Raw genomic sequence first — 12263 nt, 5'->3', positions numbered from 1 at the left:
CTCCACTTATATCATCAATAAAATGGGCATAACATACTCATGGAAAAAAACATCTAACTATATACACATATATAAACACACACATGCCTATACATGTACACAACCACATATAGCATAGTGATTATTTTAAAAGCAAATTGAGGGTCTTAAGTTTACTTTAACATGATTACTTCTGTCACACAGCAGAGTCTTTCATAAAAGAACTTGACTTCTAGTTTTATTACCATCACGAACTCTCTGAATTTGGGCAAGACAACCCTGAGCTTCAGTTTTCCCTTTGTTAAAACAAAAGTTAGTATATATAACTCCCAAGATTCTCCCCAATTCTAAAGCTCTGACTTTCAAATTCATTCAACACGTTTTCTGAGCGCTTACAGAGTGCAGACACTGGGCACAGGGCTCTCCATAAGCAGACATGACCTCTAGGTGCCTGTACTTTACGGTCTATTCAAAGCAAACATGACTTTTTTAAGAATCTGGAGTGTCTAGAATTCAAATGGATTAAAGTATTACTTCTCTTTCCCTACAGGAGAAAAGTACACCTCCTGAGATAGGTGAATTAAGAAAAAAGATCAGACTGAAAATTTTCTTGCAGTTTGGAAGTCTCCTACCCAGGTCTGAGAAAACCGCACAGAGATTCGGGCCTCCTGGCTGCCCTGAGCTCCTCAGACCCCAACATCACGCCTTCAGCCCCATCATCCAAGCTCTGTCTCCATCCTCCTACCTTAGTTCAGGGACTGTCTACTTCCAAAGACCTGGGGAAACGTGAACAGAGGCTAAGAGTGTGCTGCCTAACCGAGTCTCAGGAGTTCTTTCTGCTCCTTTAACCTTCCTTGGGAAAACAGGCAGTAAGTGCTCAAACAAAGTGACAACTTCTCAGGAAATCCTTGCGTAGCGAGTGCACGATCCAGGCCAGGAAAAACTAGCCTCTTATCCTCAAAAACACCCTTTCCCTCCCAGTCTTCTTTCACCTGTGCTTGTAAAGAAAACAAACAAACACAACTCAAACTCCTAAAAAACCAAGGCCAAAAACAAACCAGGAACCAATTTCCGTTAACTCTTCAGACTGTGGAAGAGAAATCTTAGAATGTTTGAGCTGGAGCTGCTATAAGTTGTGCACGTCCTCTAAGAACTGCGTGGAAGGAGGTATTTTCTCTGTTTATCTGAGGTCTCCTATACATATTTAATACACGAAGATTCCCTCCACCCGCATCGATTCAGTAGTAAATGCCTGGCAGAGCCGCACAACATGGTAAATAACATCACCTCTGCCCGGGTCTAACACTAGGACATCATGACCGCATAGTATCAGGTACCTTAACAGAAGTGACCTCCAAAATCAGATTATGCCTGGAATGACCCTGCAGGGAAGTGTCACACTTCCAGGGCGAAAACAGGGACTCTGAGGCCTAGAGCACAGAACAGCAGGCTGCAGAGGGCTCACTCCTGCTTCCAGCACAGTGTGTGTCAGTGTGTGTGTGTCAGTGTGTATGTGGGCTGGGTAGTTCCAGGGCCACACTCAGGAAACGCTGAATGAACCAACACGTAGTGCGGGGCAGCTCCTTGGGGGCAGGAATGAGGCCCTGTCAACCCCTCTGTTTTCAGAACCAGGCCCACAGCAGGTGATCAACATGGGTCCTGAATTAATAAACCAATGTAATTAAAAAGAACAATGGTGCGTGATATAAAACTACAAATGTCCTGATGTTCTCTTCTCCAATTTATTCTTCAAACAATTCATGATGTGGTTCACACAGACTTAGAATTTTAGAAATAGTCCATCTAACTAGACACCACAAAAACCATCTATTTCAAAGATAACAGAACCGAGGTCCAGACCAGCCGAGATCCTAAAGCCAAGTCGCAGACTAGAACTTGGGCCTTGGGTCCCAGCCTAGAGCTGCTTCCACACAGCTGGTCCCCCCACCCCGCCCCGGCCCCCCAGGGGTAATGACAAGGATCAGGTACACACACCTGGATACAGGATGGAAAGAGCAGGGACAGAGTGAACACAACACCACCTCCCCTGACTAATGAGCCAGCTCAGTAAGCGAAGACCACTCCAGTACTAAACCCCTCCCGCCCCACTTCCCCACAAAGGATACGGCAGAAGAGCTCCACACTGAACGGACAGAATCACCCAAGAAGGCTGAAAAAGAAAACATTAACGCAAGTCAAAGCACAGTTCCAGTTCATACGCAACACGTCGTCACGTTACTAGTGAAGCTCCTAGAAAAGTAAAGGCTCTGTTACAACCGATTACACAGCATCCAGATTACAGTCACGAGTATTCACGTAGCAGAAACATCAGAGTGGAACGTTAGTTATTAGTGCCCAAGGTGAAAAGCCCAATTGTAGAATGAAACACTACCAGATCTTAAAAAATTATTATGTATAGAAATTTATTTATTTATTTTTGGCTGCACTGGGTCTTCATTGCTGTGCGCGGGCTTTCTCTAGTTGCAGCGAGCGGGGGCTACTCTTCATTGCGGTGCACGAGTTTCTCATTGCGGTGGGTGGCTTCTCTCATTGCAGAGCGCGGGCTTCAGCAGTTGCAGCACGTGGGCTTCAGTAGTTGTGGCTCGCGGGCTCTAGAGCACAGGCTCAGCAGTTGTGGCGCACAGGTTTAGCTGCTCCGCGGCATGTGGGATCTTCCCAGACCACGGCTCAAACCCGTGTCCCTTGCATTGGCAGGAGGATTCTTAACCACTGTGCCACCAGGGAAGTCCCTGGAAATTTAAATTCTAGGTTTACACACTTTCTACTGCTTAAGCCTCTAGGCCGGCTAGAAACTGTCCTCACGACTGGGGGGACGGGGAACTGACAGCCCTCCCTACCCCCATCTGAGGTACAGACAGCCCCGCTATGTTTCCTTCTGGAGTCCTGAATCCAGTCAGGTATGAATTCGTGAGTTTTTTCAGTGAAGCCAAGTAGATACAATGTTTGTAAATCACAGAAAGAATTTCTAACTGTCTGGTAATCTTTTTATGAATTGCAGAACTCAGATTAATTATAAAACCTTAGACTAATTACTACCTTTTTGGTAATTCACATTTTTGAAAAATTACCTCATTATTTCTACATTTAATTTTGAAAATTACATTAATCATTATCCTGATAGCTCTGCTTCACAGGATTACGATGTAAAAATACAGTAATAACCCACTTAGCCAGCTGCCTTCCAGAAGCTTCGCCACCTGCAACATAAATACACACCCATTTCTCATGCATTATATACACCTTGAAAGAACTTTAGAAATCAAAGTACCCCCTCCTCATTTTTCAGGGAACATCAACAATTTCTCAGCATAAGTTTATAAGTAAGTGTAACGTCTGTGAAAAAGCATAGAAATATTACACATTTTATAAAATAAAGACTGGCTCTACTTGGGTTAATCACTTCATGATGATTTGATAATTCTGCCAAGTGTGTAACTAACTTGGCGGATGAAGCCACCAAGCTGAAGGGAGTGTGCAACGTCTCCACGCGCACTGTCTCCAGCGGCTGTTCGCTTCTTGCAGTCCTGGGGAGACTCCAGCTGGACGGGAGGGAACTGGCCACCACTCCTCCTGCATTCAGGACACCCTCGCGTGGGCCGAGCCTTAGTCCCAGCAGTGACACCAGAGCCCTCTGCTGTTCCCCGGCGGCGTGGGAGCACGAGGGAGGCTTGCCTGAGACCAGTTTTCCCGGCCACCCCTTTGTCTCGTGTCAGCAGGATTCTCAGAACCTAGGTCAACGCACTGCAATACGACTCGGATGGTGTGGGTGCGGCTCCTCCCGCGTCCAGTGGAAGGGAAGCGCCCACGACCGGAGGAGCTCACACTCCGGACAGGCAGCCCTTATGACTCTGCATGCAGCATTCACCCTGGAAAGCTGTCCCTGGGGGCTGGGGAGCGGCGAGTACGCGCGTCCCGGTTACAGACTGCAGGGCTGGCAGCAGTAAAGCAGAACAGACTCCCTGCGGCCCTCATCCAGGTAAGTCTAGAGAAGATAACGCAGCAAAGAAGGAGGACACACTAATGATAATACAGCAGGAACGGAGAGCTAGAAGAGCACAGTAATGAGGAGCTATTATCCCAAAGGCAGATAATAATAAATTAAAATAAACTCACTGCTGAGAGTCAGCATAATTAAGAGGGCCCAAGGCCACTGAGGAACGTATTTCCATTAAAAAAGATAATTTTAAAAATCTTGGTGCCTAAAGAAGTTTTAAACATCCATAAAATTCAAATATGAGAAAGATAAACTGTCCCTGGGCAAAAGGAAGCCTACATTTTTAAAGTATTTGTCAAATTTAACATTAAGGTAAAGGCCAAGGGATATGCACTTAGAGAACCAGGCCTCCGCCTTCGGCTGGACACAGACCACACTACTGACAGCAGCCCCCAGTAGGAAACTGACTAGGTTCAGACCAGAACTCGAGGGTCTACCAGCACTATCTGGAATGAGCGCAAACTGCTGGATGGGTTCTGGAAAATTCTACCATCCTGTAATGCAACACTGCAGTCGCTGGACAGTATAGGTGCTGCCACAAAATTAAAAGCAGGCTGGAATGCTGAAAGAGATCAAAGAGCAGGATGCCTGGGAGTCGTTTTAAAACACTACAGCCAAAGGGAGTAGGATGGGGATCCCTCAGCTAGACTGGGAGAACGGTGACCACGGCGGGAGCTGGGTGGCGGCTGCTTGTATGCAGCCGTATTGCAGACGGACCTTCCTGGGGACACAACTTCAGTGTAAAGTGAAGGAGACAGCGCTGTTTAGGCCCCCGAGGAGGGGCCCCCGTTTTGCACCGCCACCTCCCAGCTAGCACCGGCATCTGCAGGACAGAGGAGCAGGTCCACGGTGACGCTACACCCCATCCTCCAGGGTATTCACACAATGAAATGCAGACTTCCTGTTATCTGGTTTCCTCTTTTCCTCTTTTTTTATATTTCAGTTTGGGCAATTTATATATAAATACAAATATATATTCAAGTTACATGATGTTACCGTACATAAGAATTTCATTTCAGGATAATAGAGGGGGTATTACAAAATATTTGCTACAAAAAGGGGCTCGAGGGGTCGCTGGACTTAGGAAGCACCGCAGTAAGTGGCCTGCGGAAGCTGACTGGGCGCCCCAAACGTGTTAACAAGGCTGCCCTTTCAAGGTGCACTAGGAAATCCACACAACATGTGAAGTCACTGTGATAACAGGCTCCAGGCTACTGTCTGAGGGGAAAAAAGTCTGCAGACAGGGGAAGGGATGAGATACAGTCCCTCAAGCCAAGAAAGAGTGGAAGCAAACCACAGGCCGAAACAGGGCCCCAGGGAACCGGTGCCGTGGCCCACAGCCTAGTGTCCGTGGCAGGTCCACCCATCCTACGAGGCGGCTGCAGGTGAAGCCGGCAGGAGCCTGCTGTCAGACTTCAAAAAGGCTCGGGCGGAGTGAGCCGCTGGCCAGGCGGAAGCAAGCATCCAGCCAGAAACACGACCACCATCCTCACCGCCGCAAGTTAAGTCATTCCGACTTACACAGCGCCCTCCTGAGAACCTTCTTGTGAGACAGATCTGCTTTCAGGCTTATGTTCCAAAATCAGGCTTCTAAGCCTGCAGGGCAGCGTTTCAGACCCTGGACGCTGGTGGCATTCAGGCCTCGCAGCGGCCAGCCGGCAACCCCGCTGCCCAGCTGGACTCAGCGGCACTCTCTCCTAATTCCTACCTCTCTCATTATTAAGCCACAGTAACTGTCATGTTGATTTTTTTTTAAGATAACACATGTAACAGCATGGAAAAGAGAAAAAAAGGGTAGTGGAACAGAACCATTTTAAAACAAATATACACTATAAATGATGAGAAAAAACGGAAGGATCGAAATTATAAACTTAAATTTTAAAAACCCACATTTAACAGCAGTCAGTTCAACCAGCAGCCACAACAGAGCAGCACAGTATGCAGATCAACAAAACTGAACAATTCACCCACCAGCTGAGACTCTACTTTCTAGGATAAACTACCCACAGGTCAAGCTGGATAGTGGAACAGAGAGCCACCAGAGGGACAGTGGCACAAGTGGTCACTGTGACCCTTGTCGGAGAGCAGAGCCATAGCCCAGAGAGGGCAGGGCTCCCCTAGACTTGTCTGCCTGGAAATCAGGACCCCTGGCCACTGGGGATGGAAGGGAGCCCTGTTCCAGGAGTTCCTCTTGGAATCAATAAACTTTCTTAGCAGAATTCACCCACGTCATCTGCTTCAAGACAGCACGTCCACTGCCTTCAACACGTTTCCTTGGCTTAGACAACTTCCAGACGGTGACAAAACGGGGCCACCCGCAGCAGGTGCGTAAGCGGTAACGTGCAGAAACCTTGCTGAAGCCTGATTTCACGTAGAGGGCCTTCTGCTGGATGGTTCCTCAGATGCCAAGAGCATCTCCCACCCAGAGCCGCACCTCAGCAAAGAGTGTGAGAAGAGCTGCACGGAAACTTCAACGCACTGCTTGCAAGGTACTTGATGAAGCGCACAGAATTCATTAAATTTACTACCAACCTTGACTACAGGCAAATCAAAGACTTCCCGAGCTTCTCCCACCTCCGGATTGTCCCCGTCTTCTGAAATGATGTGTGAGGCGAGTGCATTGTACGACACTTCCTTAGCTTTCCCAGCTTTTAGAAGCTGAATAACCTTTAAAAAACCACACAAATTAAAATGGAAAATGCTGTATTTCATTCTCAATTTATACAAATTATTACAGTGAAAATTCTAATAAACGCACACCATGTTCTCCACATAAGATTAATAACCTTGCACTAAATCATATGCAATGAAACATATGGGGACAACAAAAAGCAGCAAATCTTGATTCACTGACAGGTAAGCACGGAGGCTCCTGTGACCCAGGTACTACACAGGGTCCGTCTTGAACACAGGACTGACAGACAAGGTGAGCACAGCACCGTAGTGCTGAGACTGGGCTAGCACGCGACACGCCATGTCTCAAACATAAAGGCTTGGGGACAGGTAGTTTCTGATAAACGGAAACGTTTCTGGAAGAGGAGCTATAGGAGCCGAATCCTTATGAACTTAAAGGCGTCAGCAAGGCAAAAACACGTGCATCGTGTGGAGAGAGCAGCGTTCAACACGCCGGACGGCTGAACGTGGATTAGACCGTCAACTGTGCTTCATAGATGCTGTGCAAAAACCTTTGTATTTTATCCTGAAATAAAATACAGAATGTCTCCTGGAGAGACACTGAGGGCTGGTCAGTAGGGACGAGGCATGATCAGACTTCACAGAAAGACTGCCGTCAGCATAAGAAGAATGCACTTACACTGCAGGACTGGAGCCGTGACACCTGTTAAGAAACAACTGCAATAATTCAGGCGAAAGAGGCAGGTAACTTAACTGGAAAAAGGTCATCAGGGACAAGAAGATGATGTGAGAGAAGCAGCAAGACCTGGTGACCGAAAGGGGCACGTGGACAAGAAACTGGGGAACGACAGCACACTGCTCCCGAGGACCACGTCTAAGAGCAGGTGCGGGGGGAAGACAAAAGTCTCAGTTTAGGGCATGGCCTTCTTTGGTGCCACTCTAAGAACGAGGAAGACACCCAGCGCATCGAGGATGAGACCTGGGTCCCACCTGAGTGGAGCCCTCAGTCCACTACAGAGACAGGGCAAAGCTTTGGGAGTGAATGAGACGCCGCAGCGGGAAGGGAATAGAGGCCACGGCCAGCAGTGGAGGCTGTGGGGAGGGTGGAGGCCAGGAGCCGGACGCCAGGAGCACGCTTCACGCTCAGAGCAGCCGAGTGCACCCCACACGTGGAAGTGAACTAGATGTTCATCCAACGCACGTGAACTCTCTGAACCCACATTTATAAGATTCAGAGAATCGAATATCCTGACTCTAAACTTTTCAGAAAATACACTGTTTCAGATCAAAGTGGTTTGCAAGGACATTTTTAAGCCCTTAAACTTGATTCACAGTTGAGTAAACATGGTTCCAGTGCAGCCTGCTCCAGGTTTTAAGTAACACATGGTTCAGGTCACTCTTAAGAGCCAAAGTCCTAAAATGAAATAGGGGGTGGGATGAGAGAGGGGAAGAACAGTGGACAGTGAAGAAAGGGAAACCCTGGAAGGGAGAAGCCGCACCTTACAGGCACTTCAGCCCTCTGAGCTCAGCACCTGTTTACCTTTGAATTCAAAGCCTCTTTACCTTGAGTGACAGTGGAGAAAGGACCACCTAGGTGGTGATCCAAGGGAGCTTAGTTACTAAGATACCAACAGGCAAGCCTCTGGAAGGCCAAGGCCCGTCAGCCTTCCACAGAGCCTTTTAGGCCACCCAAGTTTTACTTGTTAAGTATCGGTCTCCACTCAGGAGGCCCAGACCGCAGGTCTCCAAGCTTAGCACTCGGGGCCAATGAGACACCCAGGTGATAAAACTGTAAAGATAAACTTTAAGAAAACGAACAGTGTTAAGAATCACCTGAAGACTCAGCTGCGGTTAATTCCCACAATGGAAAAACAACATTCTAACGTTCAAACACAAACACATGTTCTACTTAGGAAAAGCCACGATATCCTTTGGCATGAGCCCGAACGACAAAAAAAGTCCAATGTTTAGTGTGACGGCGTTACCAGGGTATTTTTCCATTACTGTGTAATTCACCCAATTAGGGAAATCAAGGAACACGCATCCACTGGTGGTAAACTGAGGGTTCACTGCCGCACACGAGATGACCGAGCCGCAGACCTGCGATCTGGGGTGGCTGCCACACCAGAGCGACTAGCCGTCCGCTCAGCAGTCCGGGACCCACGTCCCTACCAGCTCCACCGGCCGAAGCTCCCGCCACGCTCGGACCCACCGTCTGGGCGTCAGGGGAGCCCAGACCGCCGAGGCTGCCGCGGGAAGTGCGGCCCGGTCCGAACTCCGCCAAGAAAGGAGCGGAGTGGGAAGCGGGCGAGGCGGCCACGAGAGAGCACCCCGGTCCCCCACCGCGCGGGGACGGGGACAATCGGCGCAGGGCTCCAGGGCAGACCCACCTCCCAATGCCCTCCTCCCCCAGTCCGGACACAACCCCTTCCTGCCGCGGATCCCTCAGGCCCCCAGGTCCCCTCCCCCTGTTACAAGGGTCAGCACCCCTCCCAAGTTTCCTCCCTCCCCGACCGCGGGGCCCACAGACCAGCTCCCTCTCCCCTCCCTCCCCTCCGGCCCCGCTACCGGCCTGCTCGGCGCCAGGCGGCCCAGCCTCTGCGCAGCCACGCCGGCGGGCAACCGGCGGCGGGGCCCCGACGTTGTGCGCCCTGGCGCGCGGCCGGAGCGAGGACGGGCCGGGGACGCGGGGGTCGGGGCGGGGGCGACGCGGTACCTGTGGGTCGATGTCGCCCACCGCGTAGTACTTGACCTCCCTGAACATCTCCTCGGGAACTTTGGGCGCCTGGTCCGACATGGTCGCGGCGGCCCGAAGGCTCCGCGGCGGCTCCCGCCCCGCCAGGCCCGCCCGCGGGGCTCGCTCCCGAACGGCGCGGCCCGCGCGGCCCCGGCCCGGTCCTGCGAGTCGGGCCCTCTCCCCCGCCCTCGGCGCCCCCGCCCGCGCCGGGCCGCCCAAGCGCGGGAGCCGCGCGAGCCCTGCGGGCCGCACCATCCCGCCCGCCGCCGAGGGGGAGCCGAGGGACGGGCGGTCGGCCGGCGCCGCCCAGCGCCTCTACTGCAGCCCGCGGCCCCGCGGACATTGGCACCGAGCAGCCCGCTCCAGAGACGGGGGCCCGTGGCCGCCGCCGCCCCCTCAGGAGGAAGCACGGGGGTCGAGGAGAAACGCACCCCCCTCGGTGGGACCGGAGTGGGCCAGTCCCGGGAAAGAAGGGAACGCGGAGGCCCCTCCCGACAGCACGCGCGGCCGCAGGGGCGGCGCATGCGCGCGGCGAGGGGCGGGCCCGCGGGGTCGCAGGCTGCCGGCGGTGGCGGCGGGAGCGGGTCACTGGCCTCGGGCGCAGGGGAGCGGAGCGTCGCCGGCTGCTGCCAGACGGGACCCGAGGTGACGCCTCAGGCCCTGGAGCTCGGGTCCCGGGTCCCAGCTGAAGGGCGGGGGCGCTGGGCCGAGTCGGGGACGGAGCGCTGCAGACCGGCCGAGGCGCGCCAGCCTCCTGGACGCGGCCAGTGGGCTTCTCCCCATCGCCCGAACCCGCTCCTGTCTTGACCCGGGCCGTCGGAACCAGCCCCGCTCTCCTCCCTCCCGGCACCGCTGACGCCAGTCGGCCGCCACGTGTACCCGCGCTCTGATGTCATCCGGCGGCGCCGCGGCGCGAGGAGCACGGGGGTCTGCGCGCACCTGCGCTCCGCGCGCTGCTCCCGGCTCACCTGCGCGGGGGAGGGGGGAGGGGGGCGGTGCAGCCGGCCCGACCCCAGCCTTCCCCGGGGAGCAGGCTTTGTCCTAGTCCTGAGAAGACTGAGAATCGAAAGGGACGTGAATCAGGCCTACTTCTTCTTAACTGCTAAGCGGAAAGACATTTTTAAGTAAATGTTAGTGAAATTGGTCGAGAGAGAAACCTCGCAAAATTATTGCGGCAGCCTCCTATAACATTAACTCATTTTTGAGGCCCTTGTATTACTTATATTCTGCGATAACAGGAGTTCTGAAAGTGACAGTTGACGTGGTTGGTTCATTGACCAGGACGCAATACAATGGACACTGGCTCTTTTTAATCGGCGAATACGGTTTTGATTGCACGCACGTATGTAATAAGTGATTTTGTATGGGCAGAAAGTAAGCACACATTAAGCCTTTTAAATATCCCGCTTTTTGCTTTTTTCATTTGTCTTTTGAACAGTCTGAAACAGCCCTATTCTAAAGCTAACAATTTTTTTATATAAATAATAAAAACATTCAGTACTTGCCTGAATGAATAAGAATGTACTGTCTTTCCTTTGAATACCCAAGCATATATTTGGTATTGACCATTGTAACATTTTACCTTCCATGTTAAGAAAACGTAGGAGGGATAAATTAGTTCTAAATACCAAATCAAAATTAGCATGCCCTTTTATTTACCTGTGTGAGAGAACTTATTTATTGATAGCTTTCTTCTTCCTTGGTTAAACGGGAACTAAGCATGTACTTTTTTTTTTTTTTTTTTTGCGGTACACGGGCCTCTCACTGTTGCGGCCTCTCCCGTTGCGGAGCACAGGCTCCGGACGCGCAGGCTCAGCGGCCATGGCTCACGGGCCCAGCCGCTCCACGGCATGTGGGATCTTCCCGGACCGGGGCACGAACCCGTGTCCCCTGCATCGGCAGGCGGACTCTCAACCACTGCACCACCAGGGAAGCCTTAAGCATCTACTTTTATATTAAAAGACTTGAAACATACCTCAACCGGGTATTTTATTTTGCAAGTTAGAAAAGAACTTGTAACATTTCAGCAGGGCAAGTTTACCCTACTGTGACTTCTGATAGTCAAGAAGGCAGATTATGGGACTAAGAAACCTGTTATTTAAAATCTCATCAACCTGTCTAGAGATTGTAAAACATGAAATTATGCAAGGTCAGTGTTGTACACATATGTGGGCCTTATCACCAGCATCAGGAAGGCCCTGGGTCAATGGCCTACAAAGAAAACATTCGGGTAGAGTGTATCAAACACTGCTGCTTTGCCAGTAATGTACAAGAAACATCTTTAGATGAACTCTAACTTCACGTGGATAATGGATGTTCTGAGGAAGTATCAGTTCATTTAACAAAAGCTTTGTATTTCTTTAACTGACACATGTATGACCCCAAACACGACACTGAGCATTACTATATTTACAGTTCTCCCAACCAAGTTCAAAGCATGATCATTTTGTTGATAACCTTCGGAGAATAAACAGCCTGTTTAATACTAATTTGATAAATAGGGTAATACATTTTTTATTTTGCAAAATTAGATAACGAAGCTAGAAAAAATAAAAGTTAAATGTGAAATTAAAAAATGGAAAAGTAAACTTGGGAATATTTAACTCAAATTGTACTTACTGGTGGGAACTTGAGGCAGTTATTTAGATAAGTATTTCCAAATGGCTTTTAAAAAATGCATCTCTATTGTATACAACAATCTCAGTCTTGCTCTCATTACGTTCAGCTAATCACATACCCCTTGAAGTTAGATATTATCAATGTTTAGTAAACCTTTAGTTTGGGTTTATAGACTACAACATTTAACCTTTCCACAAAAGGGAGTACTTAAGCTACGGAGTACTTAAGTACGGAGCGGCTGGGCCCGTGAGCCATGGCCGCTGAGCCTGCGCGTCCGGA

At 50.5% G+C, this 12263-nt stretch overlaps 1 protein-coding gene across 3 annotated transcripts in view; it reads right to left on the bottom strand.

The window, feature by feature from the left end:
- PAXIP1 (PAX interacting protein 1) overlaps positions 1-9501 on the bottom strand; it is a 47832-nt gene extending 38331 nt beyond the window's left edge. Inside the window, exons 1-3 of one of the 3 annotated variants that reach the window (XM_060156290.1) lie at positions 9345-9501; positions 6527-6661; positions 2106-2149 (exon numbers count right to left, since the gene is read on the bottom strand). In XM_060156290.1, the coding sequence (XP_060012273.1) occupies positions 2106-2149; positions 6527-6661; positions 9345-9425 (260 nt within the window). In that variant the 5' untranslated portion in view covers positions 9426-9501. The remainder of the gene's footprint in view (positions 1-2105; positions 2150-6526; positions 6662-9344) is intronic. The other 2 variants (XM_060156291.1, XM_060156292.1) reach the window with 2 other exon arrangements.
- Between the last annotated feature and the right edge of the window lie 2762 nt (positions 9502-12263).

The sequence above is a fragment of the Lagenorhynchus albirostris genome, chromosome 8, assembly GCF_949774975.1.
Source record: "Lagenorhynchus albirostris chromosome 8, mLagAlb1.1, whole genome shotgun sequence".
In the NCBI taxonomy this organism is placed as follows: domain Eukaryota; kingdom Metazoa; phylum Chordata; class Mammalia; order Artiodactyla; family Delphinidae; genus Lagenorhynchus; species Lagenorhynchus albirostris.
This window is presented reverse-complemented; position numbering and strand designations above follow the sequence as displayed.